General features: G+C 53.6%; 1 protein-coding gene across 1 annotated transcript in view; it reads left to right on the top strand.

Annotated features, from left to right (window-relative positions):
- CUX1 (cut like homeobox 1) overlaps nt 1-18,284 on the top strand; it is a 253,548-nt gene extending 235,264 nt beyond the window's left edge. The window contains exons 15-23 of the mRNA XM_054085416.1: nt 7,471-7,607; nt 8,063-8,129; nt 9,260-9,372; nt 9,957-10,073; nt 12,299-12,382; nt 12,802-12,858; nt 15,014-15,094; nt 16,054-16,118; nt 16,586-18,284. Coding sequence (XP_053941391.1) covers nt 7,471-7,607; nt 8,063-8,129; nt 9,260-9,372; nt 9,957-10,073; nt 12,299-12,382; nt 12,802-12,858; nt 15,014-15,094; nt 16,054-16,118; nt 16,586-16,646 — 782 coding nt within the window. The 3' untranslated portion in view covers nt 16,647-18,284. The remainder of the gene's footprint in view (nt 1-7,470; nt 7,608-8,062; nt 8,130-9,259; nt 9,373-9,956; nt 10,074-12,298; nt 12,383-12,801; nt 12,859-15,013; nt 15,095-16,053; nt 16,119-16,585) is intronic.
- The last annotated feature ends 2,057 nt before the right edge of the window (nt 18,285-20,341 follow it).

Raw genomic sequence — 20,341 nt, forward strand, 5'->3', positions numbered from 1 at the left:
ACAACAGATGACTGCGAGGGGGATTGTTTTGAGCACCGTAACAATATATAAGCTGATTTTTTGAAAATTAGATTAAAGGCATTGTCTGGGGTCAGAAATGCTTTAGCTTCAAAAATGCAAATGTAAAAGAGTTTTCCCAGATATTTGGCTCACTGCTTATTTCTACAGGTATTTCATATAAAGACAAATTCCTCTTCTCGTGCTTTATGAGATGTTGGTCCTGTAAATATACTCGGTGTTTACAGAGTCTAGAATTTGAAGTTTGGTAAGGAACAGATGTTATAATCCATTATATTTTCAAACCAGAAGAATAAAGCTCCAGTTGAATGCTCTGGGTTTCGGGCAGAGTGTGTGTGTGCGTGCTTGCCCGTGTGATGCTCTTACCTGGTGTGGTCACGTCTTGGGTTTGAACTGTGAACTGGAGGTTCCTCCAGGGAACTCGGGTTTATGTGCATCATCTCCTGCAGGACGTGGTTGATCTCTTTGTCCCACCAGGCTGTGAGCTCGCGTGTTGTCTTGCCTCCTCGTAGGCTGAGGTTCCTGGTGAGCAGGGTATGTTCAGCGTGGCACGAGGAGCTTCGGAGGGCTGAGCTGGGACTGTGCTGTGGTTCCAACTCGGACGGTCTTGCTGGTTGTCCTGGAGAGCAGGGAGCTGGGCTGGGATCCACGCGGCCACGTAGCTCATCAGTTTGTGTTCGTTGTGTGTCCTGACCATCAGTACCTTCGATTAGTTCTGCAGGAGTGGGTGGGAGACTCTTCAGAATGTATCCAAAATGCTATTTAATGCCTTCATTTCTTTATAAATACATGTTTTCTGCTTTTGAAATATCTATGACCGGTTGCTCATCTGATGTGAAGATACTGGGTTTAAAGCTTTTTTTTCCCCCTCCTATTTAATAACTGATCAAATTGTTGGTTGCTATAACTGGCTTTATCTTGTATAATTTGACCCTAATCATTTTAAGCTTGATACTAAACAGCTCCGCTTCTAAAGTGTTACGATTCATGTTGGTTAATTTGCCTGTTTGTAACCTGCACTTCCCTTTAGGTACAGTGTGTCACCACTGACCTCCTGAAATCACACACAGGGTCAGGAGCAAAAGATGCTTTACACGTGTGGAAGCACAGTCCTGGGATAGAAGAAGCTGCTGAGGGTTGGTTGTAGCTCAGGAGCACGCATCTGCGTCCTCTCAAGCCTAGAGCTCCAGAAGTTTTAAGGGAGTGTTCGGAATGGTTGGACTCGATGATCCAGTGGGTCCTTTCCAACCTGGTGATTCTATGATTCTATGATAAGTTTATGCTTTGGAAGCTGGGAAGGCATCCCAAACCCCAAGGATGCATCTTGGGAGTGAGGAAGAGATATTATTGTCTTCTGTGGGGGTAGCTGGATCTTCTGCGATAGTTGCACCGGTAACCCTTCAAAAGGATGGCAAAAATATCCTTTTCAGGAGAGGACACGGGCAACCAGGATGGGAGGACAGTGTGGCGAATGGCTGCTTCTGGGCTCAGTGCTGTAGCGACGGCGAGGTTTGACGTAGAAACCTTACAGGCGTTTGCTGAGTTAACGGGAGGAGTTAACTGCTGGTTAACTGTGTGCTGGTGCAGGGGTAAGCTGGCACCGCGGACACCTCGGTCGCCAGGACTGGTCGTGGCCACAGACAGCGATGGGGAGTTTGTCTTTCCGTGGCGAGGGGGGTTTTTCTTCACACGGCCTCGTGTTCCACCAGGGAAAAGCACACTGGGAGCAGCCGACCTGGTGCTTTGGGGCCCAACTTCTTTCTACTTCAAAATGCTATCATTTTCTTTTAAGTATTTCTGTTTTAATGGAAGTGGTGAGGAAATCGTGTGCTCGCCAGCAGCAAGCATGATTTGATTACAGTAGAGCATTTTATTTTCTTTTTGCTCCAAGCTATGGGAAAGCGATAAGAAAATTCAAACTGTTTTCTTGAACTCTTCCTAGTTACCCATGTAATTATCTTGGTACTCTTGGAAATAATCCATTCTTCAGTGAAATCTGTCTCCTTGCAGGGTGAATTTATTAAGTGGTACTGTGTTTCTTTGCTGGGGGCTGTTTATTTTGGAGTGCCTGGGCCAGGAGGAAAGGTGAGGAGACAGGCTTCCAACCTTCCCTTCCCAGCAGGTCCTCAACACTCCAGATTCATCATGAAAAGAAAGGGGGGAAAGGAGGGGAGGGAGCAGAAATCTTGCCTGCACCTTCTCAGCTGGCAGAGGAATGCAGAGCGCAGGATAGGGGGCGGCTGTTGGGCGGACAGTCCTCTCACTGTGGTTCAGTAGTTGTTTTGCTCTTCCCAAAGGCCACTTTTGAAGATGGACCTAAGGGCACTGATGAAAAGGGCTGCAAGGGGTTCAGAGGAGGATGCTCGTGTATTGTAATGAGTGTGGCAGCAACGGTGAAGAGGCCTCTCCCTGTGCTCCCAGCCCTTCGTCACTTGGGCAGATGAGGTCTCAGATGTTGTCCTCAGGGTGTTGGATGTGATCTGCTTTCTACTGTCCCTGTGTTTTCTTGCTTTTTTGAAAGTAAAAATGAGAAGGGTTGTTCTTTCTGCCGTCACTGATGCCCGTCCCAGCCCTTGCTGGGCTGCACGTCTTCTGCATACGTGCCTGAAGGATGTTGATGAAGGTTCTTGACATCTTCTCCTGTAGCCTCCATGTCTCTAGGGCAACCTCATCACTTTGTTTTTGGAGCTTTTCCAGGGCTGGTAGCTGTGGGTAGAGACAGACTGAAGGTAGATTGCGCTGGGAGTTGCAGGTAGCTTTTAGGGATGTCATTCTTTTCATCACCTGCTTTCTTGTTTTGCCCCTTTAGAAAGCTTGCAGAAGGTCTGATCTTGTGGCAGGTACAGAGGTGATAAAAGACAGCCTGAGTGCTACCCATAACCAAAGCTGCAAGCTGAGATGATCTCCAGAGTGACATAATCCAGGCATTCTGGCTGCTCTTGTGCTCTTGGAGCTGACTGACCTTTCCTCCCTCTCTGGAGATTTCTAGAGAAGCTGCTTTAGTTCTTCTCAAAAGCCCAGTTCTTCTGTGACATCTGTAGTGTTGGTGGGATCTCTGGAGCACTTGATCTCCAATGTCTTTATTCACACTGGGGAGATTCTTGGGCAACTACAAACCATTCGGGTGATGATATTTCTTCATTGTTTTATGAGAGGTGAAGTGGACCTCAGGAGGTGGCTCAGCTGGGCTTTTGCTCTACAACCTACGCCTCAGCCTTTACAGATCTGCACTGCAGAGGACTTTGCTGGATTTGAGAGATGGGGCTCTGATGTCTTGTAGAAAAGAAATGTTAAATTATTCCCTTCTTCCTTGTCCTGTTTCTCAGCCTACTGACAATTCCCGGCAATGGTGGCCCCAAGGAAAAGGGTTTGCATTAAATTAAGACAGATTGAAGGACTCCCACACAGCTTCGGACCTTGCAGAAATGCTGTCCCACTCTGTGAAAAGGTCAAGACAGAACTGGAACCATTTGAGATGTACAACACTGAAAGGCCTTTGGCAACCTTCCTGTTGCGGGAAGGATTTTGGCTCAGATCTGTATTCCTTGGCATCTTCATAGACCAAAAAGTGGACAGAGAAAATCACCTGACTCGCCTGGGACTCCATGTGCGGTGCATGGACAGTGTCCCATTCATCCCTTCAGCTACAAAGCGCAGAGTCAAGACATCTCCCTTTGATTCTTCTGGAAGGGGCACGGGACTTTGGGCAATAACAGTACTGTCTTTTTCAGACTTCCTGAAAAGCTAAATGCCAAGTATTTCAAGAGCCTGAAATTGTGCCTTTGTTTAAACCTGGGGCTCTGGCATCAGGTAGAGCCAAGGACGAGGCTCTTTTGCCTGGAAAAGGCTCATGGCAGAGAGCTACCAAAAAGCCTTAGCGCTTATTTCAGCTTCTAACTGTCCGGAGCAACCTGGTCATAAACCAGAGTATCCCAACCTGGGGAAAGGGGAACGAGGTGGAAAAATCAAAGAACCCATGGCAGACACAGTTTCCTGCTTCTTCCTTTGGCTCCCGCTCTTCATCCTGGCACGCTCAAACATCGGTGTTTGTGTTGAGTGAGTCTCCGGCTCCGTGCCTGGGTTTCTCAGCCTTCGTGTCAAGGTACTCCAAGATTTAGTTATCTCACCATCATCTTCCTTCCAGTCAGTAAAATAGTCTGGAACCCTTTGAAGTAGTGGGTTTCAATGCACTTCAGTTGACTTCTGAGAGGATGGGTTTTCAAAGAAAGCTCTTAGCGTGCCACATCGCTTCCCTCCTTGTTGTCTTATTTTTACGGTTATGTAAATTCGAGGAGGCCAGACAGTAAGGGAGGGAGATTAAAAAGTTACCGCGAGGCAAATCAGGGTGTGAACCTTGCAGAGCATCAGCTCGTTTGCAGCAACTGCCTCTGTGCGTGCTCCTGCCCTGCGAATCCCTGCAGCAACACCACTTACCTCGCGTTTCCTCCGGGCTCAGGGGATCCACACGAGCAGTTACTCCAGTCTCGTGGATGTGTAGCAAGTTGCAGCCTATCTCACCCCAAGGTGATTTATTCATCTGTCTCTATCCTCAGTAATCGAGCCACCATCTTATGGAAAGATTGCCTCTCATTTATTTATGTCTGGCCTTATAACTTCAAACCAAGTTGCTAGTATGTCTTAATTTTCTCCATCTGTGAAAACAGATGCTGTTTGTTTTGGATGATTTGCCAAGGGAGTCCGATTGCCGGGGCTTGTTACAGGAGTCAAAGTTGCCGTTGCTCCATGGCAGCGCGGGGTTGGCCTTCTCGCAGGCGCTCCCGATGAGCCCCCGCATCTGCTGGGCTCGAGCCGCTCGCCGACGCGGAGCCCGCGGCTTCGTCCTTTGGCAAATCAAAATTCCCTATGAGGATTCTGACTTGTAGTTTGGAGCGGTGCAAGAGTGACAGTGCTACCCACAGCGAAAGAAGCGTGAGGCTCATCTGGATCTTTTATCCTCCGTTTTGGACCATTGTGTCCCCTCTCCGCACTCAGTGCCGCGCTGCCTGGCCGGTCCCCGCAGACACTCAACGTGTTTCCAGAAACACGCATCTCTTGGCCGTGTCTCTCTGCAACACAGGCCTGGAGGTCCATACGGACTTCCCGGGACAGACCGCTCCTTTCCAGCATCCTTCTGAGCAGAGGCTCCTTCCACTCGCTCGTTCAGTTTGGGGTAGGACACAGACGCCCAATTGCTGGACTTCATCTTCTTTTCTTCACAAAGCGATGTGAAGGGCCTCTTTCTCCATCACCTCAAAAGTCAGGGATGACAGAATTTGAGGCTAAAGATGCTCGGTTTAAAATTCCAGTATCCCCAGGGCTTCACCTTCTTTGTCCCATTATCTTCTGCAGTTCCTCTCGTCTGTTTGAGGTATTTGCACATCTGAAGGGTCAGAGCCAGGGCTTCCCAGCAGAGCAGAGCAGACAAAGGCGGCTTTTTCTTTTGCTCATCTCCTCGCTTGCGCTGACCTACGGTCCCGGAGAGCGTTCCACCCGCTGCGGGAGGGGAAGGGTCGCTGTGCAGAAGCGAGGAGCTCGCGGGTGGCCGCTGCCCCTCCGAAAAAAAAAGAGAAAGTTATGATTAAAAAAAAAAGTCCCGGCACCAAAAAAGCAGCCATGAAAAGAGCTGCTGAAGGGGAGATGAGAGAGAAGCTCCAGGCGGTTTGGTTGCTTTCAGTGTATGACATGGTTCCAGGCTTTTCTGTATTCGTGGACAATTTGTAGGAGATCGGCCGATGTCGAGGCAGTGGAACCCAAGGGAGGAAGGACGAGGCTTTCTTTAAAACTGGGGTGTGTATTTCTTTGGTGTTTTTCTCCTAAGCAAACTGAAATATTCAATCTGTGAGTATTTCTTGGCCAGAAAAGGTAATTTAAGAGGCGCTGAGATGCAGGGCTCAGGTCTCCTTCAGCAGGATGCCAAGGTTGGGCTCTGCTGAGGTGTTCGGGCAGGGTGGGAGCGTGTCCTGCCCCAGGCAGCCCTCGCTCTGCTCCCGCGCCGCAGCCCACGCAGGATCGGTCCCTTTGCACCATCACCAGGTGCAGAGTTGAGCCCCGCAGCCCGTGTTTGGCTGGGAATAGCTTCCCAATTACATTTTAATGCAATTTAAAGAGACAGCCAATTAAATAATTAACCGTAGGGAAGAGGTTTTCTTCTTTCCAAATCTTGTTCATGCAGATATTTCGCATCAGGCCACCCATGTTCTGAGCAGGCGGTGGTTCCCATTTCTTAAGGAACACTGACCTCCAGTGGGGCTGTGCTTTTATCGCAGCAGCTCCTGGTTCTCCTCAGCCTTCTGCTCGGGGCCTATAAACTGCAAATATACAGGGGAAAACAAAATATATCCATGCATTGAGTCTGATGCAAATGCCACTCCTTGTCCCTGTGCGCAGGCTTGGTCCCTTGGGAGGGACTGCAGCAGCTGGGACCTGAGCTTCCACCCACCTGGAAATCCAGGCAGAGATGGACGTATCCTGCTTCCCTGCAGTGGGGAGGCTGGCGGTGCAAAACGCAGGGTCTGAACCTTGGGCTGAGCTGCTTTTTGGCCAAGCAGAGGCGCAGGGATTGCCGGCAACAAGGGAGAAAGGTGGAACAAGTGGATTTCTGCTGGAGGACAGGGCTCCCGCTTGCTGGTGTGCTGCGTTTCGGGATGGATTTGCAAACAGAGCAAGGAGCTTGCCCTGCGGTGCCTGTCCCGCATCTCTCGCTGTAGCTGTGTTTCGGCCCCGACGCGTCTCTCCATTGCCTCACATCTGGGCTGGGGTTATATGAGGAGAACGAGAGGCTTTTGTTTTGCTCCTGGAGCATTCCAGGGAGCGCCTGTTGTGGTTTAGGGCGTGGATTTTACTCTGGGGGGCAACTGGAAAGAAGGCTCGTTTGTCAAAAATTGGCCTAGCGGGGATGCTGGGGGCTGTGCAGCCTCACCCAGCACCTCGGGGCAGGATTCGTCCCCCTAAGCCCCTCCTGGGAGACGACCTCCACCCCACTGCAACCCCTCGCAGCAACCATCCACCCCATATGCGCTTGTCCTGGGATCCATGCTCAGGAGCCCACCTCCATCCCAGCCCTGGGGATCAGTTCATGGGCTCAGCTCCCCTTATCTATCTCCGGGTCCCCCCACTCTGCCCCACCGGGGTGCTGCCAGGTACCCCTGGGGCACCAAACACTTTGCTGATGTGTTGGAAGCGGCCGTTCCCGCTCGCCGTGCCTCCGGACTGGGGTGGCACTGGTCCTTCCCACCCCGGGGTACCACCAAGGTGGGCTGAACCCCAGTGTCCTTTGCCTGGAGCAGGGCAGGGTCACTCCGGCTGCCCCCAGCAATAAGGAGAAGATGGGATTGCTGCCTGTGCATTGGCTCTGGTGCTCCAGCTGGAGGGTTCTCAGCTTTTTGATATCTCCTGGGCAAAACGTGGGGGTTTGGGCCACCCCTGGGTGACAGCCCCGGCTCTGTTTTCCAGTGCGCTGCGCGGAGCTACAGATGCAGCTGACGGAGGCCGTGTCCACGCTGGCTAGCCAGAAGGAGCTCATCACCAAGCTGGAGCACGACCTCAGCACCATCCAGGCCCTGTCGGCCGTGCATCGCCCGGATGCGGAGGTGAGTCTTTCCCACGGCGCTTGGCTCCCGGCAGCAGGCAAGGAACACTCAAAATTCCCCTGGGGGGCGGCTGTCACTGCCGGAGAGGACCACAGCAGCCAGGAGCGTTGTTTTATTGCCTCTTCTTCTTTTTCTCGTTGTTTTTCCCCTCTCTTTCCTTTCTTTCTCTCGGCTCAGCAGAGGGTTGCATTGTGCCCGTGCAATGGGACGGTGCTGGTGTGGTGGTGTTGGCATCCAGGGACTGTCCAGCCGTTCTTCCCAGTGCAAAGAAGGGATTTGAGGGTTGAATCCCAGCCTCTCCGTGTTGTCTCAGGCTTGATCCATGCCTGTTCGGCAGCAATGCTCCCCAGGAGGCTGCAGGTGCCCGGGCAGTGGCAGGATCTGGAAGGGGTCGCTTTGGCCAAACACCTTTGGGTGAATGGGAAATGCTTAATCCTTTCTGCCTCTCTGCCCAGGGTGCAGCCGTCCCCAGTCTGGAGAAGATTCCTGAGCCCATCAAGGAGGCCACGGCGCTGTTTTACGGTGAGAGGCAGGGGCTGTGGGGACCATGGGCACAGTGGTCGCCCAACAGGCATGATGACATGAGGATGCTCCTAAGCGGGTGCTGATATCACCTGGTCAGTGCCAGGTTTTCCTTGCTCGGCACGGTTTGCCGGTCCTCCGGCTGCTCCCAAGCCAGTGCTGCGGGCACGTGCCAGGCCCAGCTCCGTGCCCATCCCCGGACTCAGGCTGAGCCAAACTCCCTGTGCCTTAACGCCTGCTCTTTCTGCACCGAAGCCCTTCCAGAGCCAGCGAGCTAAATATTTCCTTTATGTTGGCTCCTGCATGAAGATCTGCAGGAGAAAATGAGTCAAACAAACAACAACGCTTGGCTCCTCTGGAAGAAAACCCACTTCCTCTCCTTTTTTATTTTATTTTTTTTTTTTTTAGTTATTTTTTGTTTTGAAAGATTTTAAAAACACACGATAAACAATATCACAGCAACAGTCCCACCAAGGCAAACAACCTGCAGCCACCCATCCTGCGCTATGAATAGCTCCTCTGTGCAGCCGGTTGAGTCACAGCCTTGGGGATGGATTTCTCCTTGGCCATGAACACCTCCCGCTGCCGGGAAGGCAGAGCACGGAGGGATGGCTGCAGCCCCCCAGGCAGCCCCATCGTGGGGCGCAGCTGCATGGGGCACCTCTAGGATGGGGTTGTGGGGCATGGCAAGCTGGTGATGAGCAGCTGAAAGAGGAGAAAGTACAAAACAGAGGTGACTTTTGCAAGGAGGGGAAGGGGAGAGAAGAGTGCGTGGATGGAGGGGCTGGTTGTGATGCTGAGTCTTTTCTTGGGGCTAGGACTGCTGCAGAGGCTGCGGGAGAGAGTCTGGTAGGGACTGGGAAGGTTGGGGCCATGGGAAGGCAGCCAGAGGTTGCCCCGTGTGGTGTCCCTGAGGAGTAAACCTGTCCATTCCCAGGGTAAGTCCCAAAAAAAATGGAAAAGTGCATCAGAACCAGTCCTTGCAGTAGCAGCTGCGCACAAGATTTTATCTGCTTGGGTGTCCACCAGGCCTGTGCTGTCAGGAGAACCTCAAGCAAGCCCCACGTGCTCTGAGGGGGTGGATAGTGGGCATCCGCCGGCTTGTTTCTCATGCCGAGCCTTCTCTGCAGGTCACCCAGCATCCCCCGGCACTTCATTCCCTGAGGGGCAGGTGGACTCGCTCCTCTCCATCATCTCCAGCCAGAGGGAACGCTTCCGGGCCAGGAACCAGGAGCTGGAGGGGGTACGTGGGGTGGGAAGGGTGGTGGGGCTGCGGGAGCTGCCGCTGGAGCTCACTGCTCTGACGACTTGCGGGCGATTCACGCTCAGCGCAGGGCTGTGATGAGCAAGAGAAAAAAAACACTCTGCTGTTAGCAGGACCAAAGGCTCCCAGTGGTGCTGCTCCGGTTCAAGGGTGGGTCCAAATCGCGGTTGCCTTGTAGGTCATCCGGCACAACATTCAGGGGTGTAAAACTCACACAGGGAATGCAGTTTGGAGTAAAAACCCAATAGCTCTCAAAATAGCCTCATGGAAGCTGTTGGGTTGGCTCTCCCTTCCCCTTCCCGAGGGGGTAGATCTCAGCCCAAAGCTGCCCCAGCCCGTGGTCAGCCCTGGAGAGATCAGGTTCGTTAACGGTGCAGGACTGGGGACTCCACTCAGCAGCAACTGAGATCGTTTTAATTTGGGAACAATTTTAATTCAAAGCCAGGGGATTTTAGTTCCTGCGAGGGGACTGAACTGCCCGTATGCACCAACCAACCCCCCCTTCTGCCTCCTGTCCTGCCCCCGGCCTCGCAGCTCACAGCCCCTTTGCTTCCCCCATGCAGGAGAACCGCATGATGCAGCACACGGTGCACGCCCTGCAGAGCGAGCTGGACAACCTGAGGGCCGACAACATCAAGCTTTATGAGAAGATCAAGTTCCTCCAGAGCTACCCTGGCCGGGTGAGTGGCTGGCACGCTGTCCGTCCTCTGGCTGTGCTCACGCGGACGGACAGACCACAGACACAGACCACCGTCTCTGTGTACAAGAGCAGAGGGGAACTTGCACGCTCTCCGCGTGCACCTTGCATGGAAGTCGGAGAATGGATGAAAGAGGGTGCGGTGCTCTGCTCAGCCCCTCTGCTGCAAAGGTTGTTTTTCAGCTGTGCTGAGGGGTGCTTGGTACCTTTAGTGCCAGAAGCTCGGATTTCCTCCCTGAAAAAGCTGCTACAAACCCCTCTGATGCTCACTGCCGGCAGCGTGATGCTCTAGTGGGCAACTCATGGATGCTTCTGCCCGACCAGGCAGCATGGGGTTAAATCGGGGCCTCCTGCGATAAATCCCTGCAATCAGAGCCTGAAAAAATAATTCATCCTGTGACAAATCCTGTGCTCATTCCCCACCACCCTGAATTCCTTGTGGCCAGCAGAGAGAGCTGCTCTGCTTCCCACTCTCCTGGGCAGCCTGTCCTTGGAGGAAACCAAACCAAAACATCCCAGTAATCGCAGTAACGCCAGGAGGAGGCTGGGGTGGGGGCCAGACTTTCTTGCAACCAGCTCTGCTTGTGCTGCATCCCTCAGGGGGAGATTTTTCAACCCCAGAAATCCCCATGGGTTTTACAAGCAGGTCAGGCTGCTGCCTGGGGAGTTTTCAATTGCAACCACTTCCTCGGTCAAAGCTGGGCTACCGTGACCTCAGGCTTTCCTAATAACTGCAAAAGTGACAATAAGTGGGATAAGGACATCAGCTCAAACCCCAGCTCCTCACCCCGCCATCCTCCCTCAAAGCTGCTGCCTTTCCGTGCTGGCTGAGCCGAGTCCGTTTTATTGATGGGTATTTTAATAGCATTTGGGGATGGGAAACTCCTACAGCCGTGAAGGGCCTTATTTGGTTCTTTTATTTATGTCTCGGTGATGACGCTGGGTCAGCCCCTCTGCAGGTTTTGCCCGTTTCTCCCGCAGGAGATCATATCCATGTTTATCCACTGCCACAAGGCAACCCCTGAATGCCATTCGCATGATCTAAAGAGCAAAAAGCCTTTGACGCAGCAGCACGGGGAATTGCATAATTCACCGCCTAATCGGGCATGTGACACGTTAAAAATAATCACCAAAGATCATTCAATAAGGCCGGGCTGTAGTGAATTCGTCGCCCCTAAACTGGGAGCTGGTCTCATCGCTGGCTCCTGCCTGCGCGCTGACCCGCGGATCGTATTGCGTAAGGGCAGAGTTGCTAAAGGTCTGCTTGCAGCGGGGTTTACCCGCGGTGAAACGGAGCCACCGGCCACCGCGCTGGGGCAACCGGGCAGGACAACCGGCAACGCTTGGTCACGGGTCCAGAGAGACCCTGGGAATGGCAGCGTCACCGTGCTGGCGGCGCAGAGCTGCTCCGCGGGCAGAGGGGTGGATCGGTGCTGGTGCCCGCGGGGTGTGCAGCCCACATAGCCGAGAGCCCACGGGGCTCGCGTCGGACCGTGACTGTGTCTGGTGAGAGCACGTGCCGTCTCCAGGCTGGGTTTGGGTAGGAGGAATGTGGAATCCGCAGGTCTCGTGCCCTGCGGAGAGGGGGAAAGGAGGAGCAGGGATGTGCAGGTGGTGCGAGCATCCTCGGCGCTTGCAGTTCACCCAGGCTGAACAACCGCTGTCCCAGGAGGAGTTTAAAACCCAGCCTGTCCAAACTGACCTAAATCTTTCACTTCTTTCAAGGATTCTCCTTCATTTCCCTTGCCCTTTGCCCACCCAATAACAGCCGAACATTTGAACGATTATTTCCTTCTTCTAATCCTCTGTCTCACTCCTCCCTGGCCCGGCAGCAAAGGAATTCAGGCTGGAATTTGCGGTAGTCCAGATGTTTCCAAGCAAGCTCTCTGGGGTGACACAGGTGACTGTTGTTTCATCGAAAGGACAAAACACAGCGGCACGTGGGTAGAGTCCCCGTGGAAGAAAGGGCCTTGTTAAATAGCTCTTGTTTTGCTTTTCCCTTTTTGAAGGCGATAGATGGTGTTGGTCCCGCTCTGGGCTGTGCCTCTCCATCCTTTGGGGCTCATGTCTGATTTCAGATGGGCAGCTCAGAGGGGTTGGGGGCTCTGGTTCCGTGCTGGGTGTCCATACACCCCTTGCAGCAGGGTGACTGGCACAGCAGCTACGCCGGCGCCGGTGGCCGCTCTCACTGTGCCTTTGCTCCCGCAGGGCGGCAGCAGGGATGACACCGAGCAGCGCTACTCCTCCCAGTATGAAGAGCGCCTGGACCCCTTCTCCTCCTTCAGCAGGAAGGTAGGAAAAGTCCTCAGCAACCCCTCCTTCTGCCTCAGGATCGTGTCCTCCTGCAGCCCGGGTAGGACTCAGCCAGCCGTGTTTTGCCATCACAGAGCATGGCTTTGCCCGGAGGGGCGATTCTTGGCACGAGCTGCAGTCGCTGTGCTCAGTTCTGGTGGGTTTGCTCGCAGCAGGGTGGTCCGGCTGCGTCGAAGGGAAGGGGCAGGCAGAAAATAAAAGTAGAAAACATGCTCAGATGCAATTCTCTTTAAAATTAAAACATAAGAAAAGCCGCTGTACACATGCGGTGTCCCCTGAAGCCGTGTGTGTGGGGAGGTGGGCGCATCCTGGGGCGCACACAGTGCCTTTCCTGATTTGCAAGCCTTAAATCAGCCGTTTCAGCCTCAAAATCAGTTTCTTGTACCATTTACTTGCAGGAACGGCAGCGGAAATACCTGAGCCTCAGTCCCTGGGATAAAGCCACGCTGAGCATGGTGAGTGGGGTGCATGCGCCGTGCCGCTGTGGCAGCATGAGGGTTTGAACCCAACGCCTGCACCAGGGATGCTGCTGCTGAGCTTGGCCCTGGGTCAGGGGCAGACCCCATCCCTGCTCCCCTAGGCAGGGTGCAGACTGTGCCAGGACCACGCTGGGGCTCAGATTAGGAAAACAAAGTTTAGGAGAACACTTTCTTTCTCTTTTCCCCCTTGGCCTGTGTAGGATCACCACAGCAGGATCAGGTTTTGGCTGAGTTAAGCCCCAGCTATCTGGTGTAACAGCGGTTAATGTGAGGCCACTGGTCTGCAACAGCCACGGAATACACAAATCTCTTGTAATAAAGGCAAAGCTGTCATTTGCATAAAACCCAAGCAAATGCCAACATGAATATGGATCGGGTGGCGTGCCGGCACCACGGCGAATTAATGAAAGGCGTTTACAAAAAAACTGACTTAGGGGAGTTATTCCTTGGGAATATTTAAGAACATAATCTTGTTTGTTACAGCAGCCTCCGCCGTGGCTGTGAATAGCAAAGCAGATTTCAACCCAGAATTGGTTTGGTGGGAGATCTGTGGGTTTTAATGCCGGCTCTGGAAAGCCCGCGTGGTAGCTGCGAAATGTGCTTATGCCCATAAGGAATCCCTGGCTTTTACAGCAGGAATAAGAAGTTGCTCTGTAGGAAGGTGGGATCCATCTTTCCTAAGCTGCTTTTCTAGGCTGTGGCTGTTCCTGACTTTGGCCCTTCTGAAGGGATGGACAGGAAGGTTCTCCTGTGGGGACCCCAGTGTTGTTGGAAGGGATCAGAGTGTTGGCTGCTCTTCCACGGCCTTTTTGCAATGAGAGGGTTGAGCATCACACAGCCCAGCCCTACAGAGTGCCTGGGACCCAGTGAGCTCAACAGCTCAGGACTGACAGAGGTGGAGCATAAATCTTTTAGGATAGTCCTTGCCGAGCCAGAAAAGTAAACCCACAGCCCAGGCTACCAGTGAGGCTTCCTTTGTCCAAGGAATTGCCAGGAGGCAGAGTGTGCCCGAGAGCTGTGCTTGCGGGTGAGCAAGTGTGGGGAAGATTCCCTTAAATGCACATAGCTGTGGCCATCGGAAGGGCAGCAGGCCAAGCTGTGGGACCCCAGGGACCTGCCCAGACCACCAGGGCCAACCACGAGCCTCCCTGTGCAGCAGAGGGGCTGTTACTGCAGAGAGCAGCGGGGCTCCGGCACACAGCTCCCATTAAATCAATGGCCCAGCAGCAATGCATCCAGCAAATGCAACTCAAGATGCGGTTTCCGAGGTGCTCAGCTGTCCCCGCAGCCTGGCAGAAGGTGTGCACGGCTCTCGACATGCGTGTGGCCTCACTCCCACAAAAGCTGGGGGCTCTGCACAGGACCAAGCCCTTCCTGCCGCTTTAGCCGCTCTTTGCGACCAGCACGAGTGAGTGCCGGAGGGTCCAGTGCCACAGCGCGGGACGGCGGTTGCTTTAGGCTGAGGCTCTCGGCGAGGGATGCCAGGAGCTGGAGGAGCGTGCAAAAACCCCAGGGCACGGAGCGGCAACCCTTGAAAGGTGTCAGGGCATTTGGGAGCTGCACCGACGCTGCGGGTCTGGCTGTGCAGCGGGGCCAGCCCGCAGGAACGCAGCACAGCGCCCGCTCAGCCGCCCTGCGTGGAGGTAGCGAGGGGACGCTGCAAAGCACGGGTTCTTCGAGCTCATGAATTAAAAATGTGCAAGACTTAATTACTGCCGGGGTTCCTCTCCGGAGCGGCGCTGAGCCACAGGCAGGCGCTGAGTCAGGGCTGAGACACGGGGAAGCGGGCAGAGCCGGTGGAGAACGCTGGGATAAAGGTGGCTCCAAATGAACCCGCAGGGAGCTTTCAGTGGGGGGAACCCCACAGTTCACAGCCTTGAATTCACCTTCATTCATTTCTTGACTTCACCCTCATTCAATTCTTGGGGCTGAGAGCATCAGCGCTTGTGGTGATCACCTTGAAGGAGAGCGGCTGCGTGGAGACGGGCACGGGTGGGTGCAAAGCATCCCACCCCACCTGTGTGTTTACGTAGGGTCGAGCACAAACCCAGCCAGGGCCTCTCCGAGCCTGTGCGCAGGGAGGGATGGGTTCCACGTTAACACGGGATTTTCTGTTCTGTTCTCACTGCAGGGACGGCTCATCCTCTCCAACAAGACAGCTCGTACCGTTGCTTTCTTCTACACCCTGTTCCTGCACTGCCTCGTCTTCCTGGTGAGTTTATCATTTCAGTGGGAAAAAAAAAAAAACCCAAAATAATAAATAATTAAACAACGCAGCAAGATGAAAGATAAATCAGAACAGTATTTCTATCCTGATCTTCTCAAAGCAAAACCGACTTTGTGTTATTTTGGCAAGGAAAGGAGCAAAGAAAATAAAAAGTTAAACATCATTAAACTTTAAAGCTCTAACCTAAATAAAAAGGTAGAATTCATAAATATTACATAGTTGGCAAGATCCTACTTCATCTAGACACAACGGGGCCTGAAATCCAGCAACCGGTGCTGCCTGGGTGGGCACACACCACGATCCAGAGCCCCTCCTCAGCTTTCCTGGAGCCCATTTCAGTGCTGGGAGCTGCTCTAAGGTCTCCCCGCAGCCTTCTCTTCTCCAGGCTGAACAACCCCAACTCTCTCAGCCTGTCCCCGTACAGGAGGTGCTCCATCATCTCCGTGGCCTCCTCTGGACTCACTCCAACAGATCCATGTCCTTCCTGTGCCTCCTTGGCACAGTTTTGAAATGGAAACTCAGTGGCGCAAAGGGCGAGAGGAGCCAAACCAAGCAGTGACCTTCCCTAAACCTGTCCCAAAACCACATCTCCAAAGTCCTCACCATCCTTGCACACCCTCAGCTTTGCCCCAAACCACCGCAGCTGCGGCCACACTGTCCCGGCAAAAATAACCCGCTGGAAAAGGTCATCCTGACCGTCCCGAGGCAACCCCTGCAATACAAGGGTTTCTCCACACTGGGAATACGAGGCTGCAAAACTGATTTTACCCAGAGCATTGCTTTGGATCTCTGCTTGATGCACAGAAGCCGCGGGTGCCTGCAAAACACTGCAGCGGAGGCTGTGCTGGTGGCTGTGGGGACAGAGTGACAGGGACACGGTGGCTGTGGGAGAGGGCAGAGATGGGCAGGCGAAAGCAGAGCTGATTGCATTTCTTATTTTGCAGGTGCTCTACAAAACAGCCTGGAGCGAGAGCGTGGGAAGGGACTGTGCTGCCTACTGCGCTAAGAAGTGCGTGTGAGGTTGGGGCTGCTTCAGCCGAGCATCATCCGCTCGGTTTCGGTGATCGGAGCATGGCGGTTTGCAGCAGAGTTTTATGGGCGGCACTTCTGTCCTGCAAATAAGGGCAATTAATGGGGTTTTAAACCCTTAAGCCGAGAAGGATAGGGGGAGAAAAGGTGCACGGAGCAAGGCTGACACTGCCCATCTTCAGTCAGGATTTTCCAAATCCCTTGCTGTGAGTGGTTCTTGCCCGGCAAGGAAGGCTGCTAATGCCAAACAAGAGCTTGGAGACCTGGATGATGCCGTGACTCCCGTTGCTCTGAGCAGCTCCTGGATGCTTCTGCCCACGGCTGGGGTGGGGGGGAAGCGCGGTGCTAATTATCCTGGCTAGTGCTTGGAAATGAAGCGGCTCTTCCTTGGCTGCCAAAGTGCTTTGGACCATACGGTGAGTTAACGTGGCTGTGCCCTTTCCCCAGGTACGCCGACCACGTCCACAAGTTCCACAAGAACGGGGATGTGGATGACATGTGGCAGTGACAGCTGGACACGACCTCAGTGGCGCCGGCTCCCCTTTCATCCCACGGCAGGATCTGTCCCTTCGTTCCCTGCCAGACGCTTCATTATAGCTTTGCTTTCTGCTTGATAGAATGGAGGCAATGATCCCTTCCTGCTCCCAACCTTGGAAATCAAAAGCCTCGGCTAACAGTGAGATATTTTTTAGGACACAGCATCTCCAGCGCTCTGTCCCTCCCCGGAGGAGGCTGCAGTGGTTCCTGTGTCCTCCTGAGAGCTGTCTTTACCAAAATACATCGAAAAGCGAGATAAGAGGTAGTCCTCCCTGACTCAGTCTCCCTTCCCATCCTGTTTCAAGTCCAGTGGTGGGAGGACTAAATTTAGTCAGAAATGGGTGGAAAATCAATCTCCTGAACTTGCATTTTGCTCTGGCAGAGCAACTGAGGCAGCGGCAGGTAAACATCAGCCATCCCCAAAGTTGGGGCTGCTCAGCACGTTGCCCGTCGCTGCCTCTCCAGTCAAAAGAAGCTGTGGCTCAGCTCTGTGCTCCAGCTGAAGGGCTTCTCAGGACCTTCTGCAGCACCTCAGCCCGTGCTGCCGGACACCAGCAGAGGCTTTTCTTGAGCTGGAGCCCTCGGCTTGAAAGAAGCCCAGGTAGATCAGTCTTATGGGCATGAAGGGAGGCGTTGCTGGTCAGGACCGGTCTCACAGACTCTCTCCTCACTGAGATCTTGCTGCTGAGTGTTGGTTGCCCTTCTGGATGCAGTGGCTTCACCTAATCCCAGGTAGTACTTGTCTCATACAGGGATTTACTCCCCTGGAGCTGATCTGCTCCATGTCTGACCCTTTAAGAAAACCACAAGTCAATTGATTGCTGGTGGTGGGTTTGCTGAGCAATGAATACTGGCCTGCTAATTTGGGTTGATTTAGGGAAAGAGAGGTGATAGAAGAGGTTCTGATTTAAAAGAGCAGGTCCTGACGCTCCCTGTTCCTGCCTCGGCTCACTGTGACCACCCGGCACAGGCAGCTATTAGCTCATTAAGCATGGTCCTCAATTAAAATTCCCCTCCGAAACAAGAGAAGAGTGTTGCTTGCAATTAATATTTCATTGCAGATTCAGATCTATTCACATTCACGCTGCTGGGAAGCCGGGGCCTCTAACGGAGCGTGCAGGCAGCGATAGGCTTCACATCTGCCACGGGCAGCCCGGGTTTATTTATAGGTGCTGTGACCCACGGCAAAATGTAAAATACTCAGAAATGGAAGGGAGGGATAAACCCCGAGGGACTGAGCTGCACCTGTCCCCCTCAGCGCAGGGTAAACCGAGCCCGTCCGGAAGGGAGGCACAGGGGGTGAGATGCCAGCGAGGGGGGTGATGCTGCCGCGCGCCAGGGACCTCTTCATAAACTGCTTGACTTCGGAGGTGGAGGAGATGAGCTTTTGCTGTCAGAAATTAGTAGCTCGGAAACGTGATCTGGGGAAGGGTGGGATGCTGGTTGGGGCTTTGTTGGGAAGGTTAAATTTGCTTTTTTTAGCAGCCTTATTTGATGTCTTGGAATTGCAAAACTTCTGCAGCTCTTCACACTTGTACTCTCCATAAATGACTTAAAATAGATGTTGAGTTCTGCAGGACCAGTGATAAAATAAACTTAGGCGTGCATTGACTGGGTCGCTTTTGTGCTTTGCTTCCTTTCTTTTCTTTTTTTTTGACTTTTGATATTAAACAACTGCGAAGCGTCCTGGAGTCCAAGGGCAGAGAGTGCAGCTAATTTTAGAAACCCATTACAGCAGCTAAAGGCAGTGATGTCTCGCAGCTCCGGGAAGGGCAGGACCTCTGTCCCTGCGTGTTGCAGCCGTCATCGTTGCAGCTGCCGGTGAGCATCGGCATCCCCGGGCCGGGAATGAGGGACCATGGGAGCAGAGGGGCTTGAGCCCAGGCAGCCTCCGAAACCAGGGGTGTTCTGTACATCCTCATGGAGCTGCTGGTAAAAGCACTCGGGTTGAGCAGTGAATTTACCTGGTTAATGTAGTGGAGCTGGTCATGATCCCCATTCCTTCATCCTCTTTTTTTCTTGCTCTTCCCCAGGAGCGCTGGCAGCCTCAGCCTGGTGGAGCTGAGCTGGTTTGCAGGCTCTGACCTTGTAGTTCCTTCTTGCAGTTCCTGACCTCTTCCTTCTACTGAGCCCAGTGTGGGGGTTTGGAGAGAGCTGAGAGCCGTGACCCCCCGCTGCAAGGGACCAAAGGCTGTGCCAGAGGTTTTCACCCCACTGGGACTATTTACTGCCCCCCAAGCTGAGGAGCTGCTGAGTTTCATCCTTCAGGCAGAGCCGCCACCGCCTTCCACATAAAATAAAAGTGACAAATTCAGCGATTTGTCCCCAGATCCCTGCTGGGGACGGTGGGGGTTAGATGTGGGGTGTTGCTTTTTCTTCTCATCTTGCTGTTTCTTGGCTTCCAGCAGCTTCTACTGCCACTGCATGGCACAAGGACCCATGTCTCCTGCCTTCCCCCGGCACCGGCTGCCAGAGAGGGGCACCCGCGTCCGGCCACCGTGCGCACTGGCTCCTCTCGGGGTGACGCACCCCATGCTTCTCTCAGCCCCGGCCATTGTAGGGCAGCTAAGGGTCAGGCGGGCGTCCCGGAGAGCGAACAACTGCTGCTGCCCAGAGTCCAGCTTTGGCTGCCAAAACCCTCTGATGAAAAAGATGAAACTGGGGCGGCTCTCGGGTCGCTGCCGGCAGCTGGACCACGTCTCGCCCAAGGTTTCAGAGCTGCTTTCTAGACACATGCTGGAGGCGAAGGAGTCAGCGAGGGATAACCCTCGCCCCTCTGGGCAGAGCAGCGCGTGCCCGAGCAGCCGGAGAGGTGGTGCGCCCTGCCCAGCCCATCACCGGATTCTCTGGTGTCACCGCCTGTGCTGGGTGACCTTTGGGGATGTGCCCGTGCAGAGCCTTCTCCTTACAGTTGTGTGAGGGGAGAAACAGCGATGGGGCAGGAACCCTCTGCACCGTCACCCACGGAAATGCTGTTCCCCAAAGGAAGAAGTCCGTGGCGGTGGCCACGGCCCACGGGAGCCAGTGTGCAGGCTGGGGTTGACTCCACCACGAGACGGGATGCAACGTCAACCCACGGTACCGGCGAGCGGTGAATGCATGGGCATCCACGCTCAGCCACACACAGCCTGAGGGCAGGGGTACACTGCACCCCTGTAGACCCCCACCTTGGTAGACCCCCCACCCCTATCTATGTACACACCTGCAGACCCACACCCCGACACCCACCTCGATCCCAGCATCGCGTTTTTCAGCCCTCCAGCCCAGCCCTCGCGGGGCCCCTGCCTTTTTTAAGAGTCAGGGAGGGGAGATGGAAGTGGGTTTTGCTAATTTGATTTGAAAGCCTCTTTTATCCCTGAGCAACTTGAAAGAAAAGGATTTCAGTGACCCCTTGCTCTCCCTTGCTGGTTTAAACTTGATTATGGGAAACAATTTTAATTAGTATCGACAGATATTCAGGAAAATAATTATGGCAAAACCTGCGCCTTTTTTTTAATCTATTTAACCTGTGAATCTTCGGTCCCATCTTTGAGACCCAGGCTGATTTCAGGGAGTGGTGGAGGTTTGTGTGGTAATAGAAGGCTCCTGGAGAAGCCCAGATGGTTACAGAGATAACAGGCTGCTCACATCTGGGTCACAAGTTCAGGTTTTGCCGTGGGCAGAGGA

This window comes from Cuculus canorus, chromosome 20 (genome assembly GCF_017976375.1).
Source record: "Cuculus canorus isolate bCucCan1 chromosome 20, bCucCan1.pri, whole genome shotgun sequence".
Classification (NCBI taxonomy): Eukaryota; Metazoa; Chordata; class Aves; order Cuculiformes; family Cuculidae; genus Cuculus; species Cuculus canorus.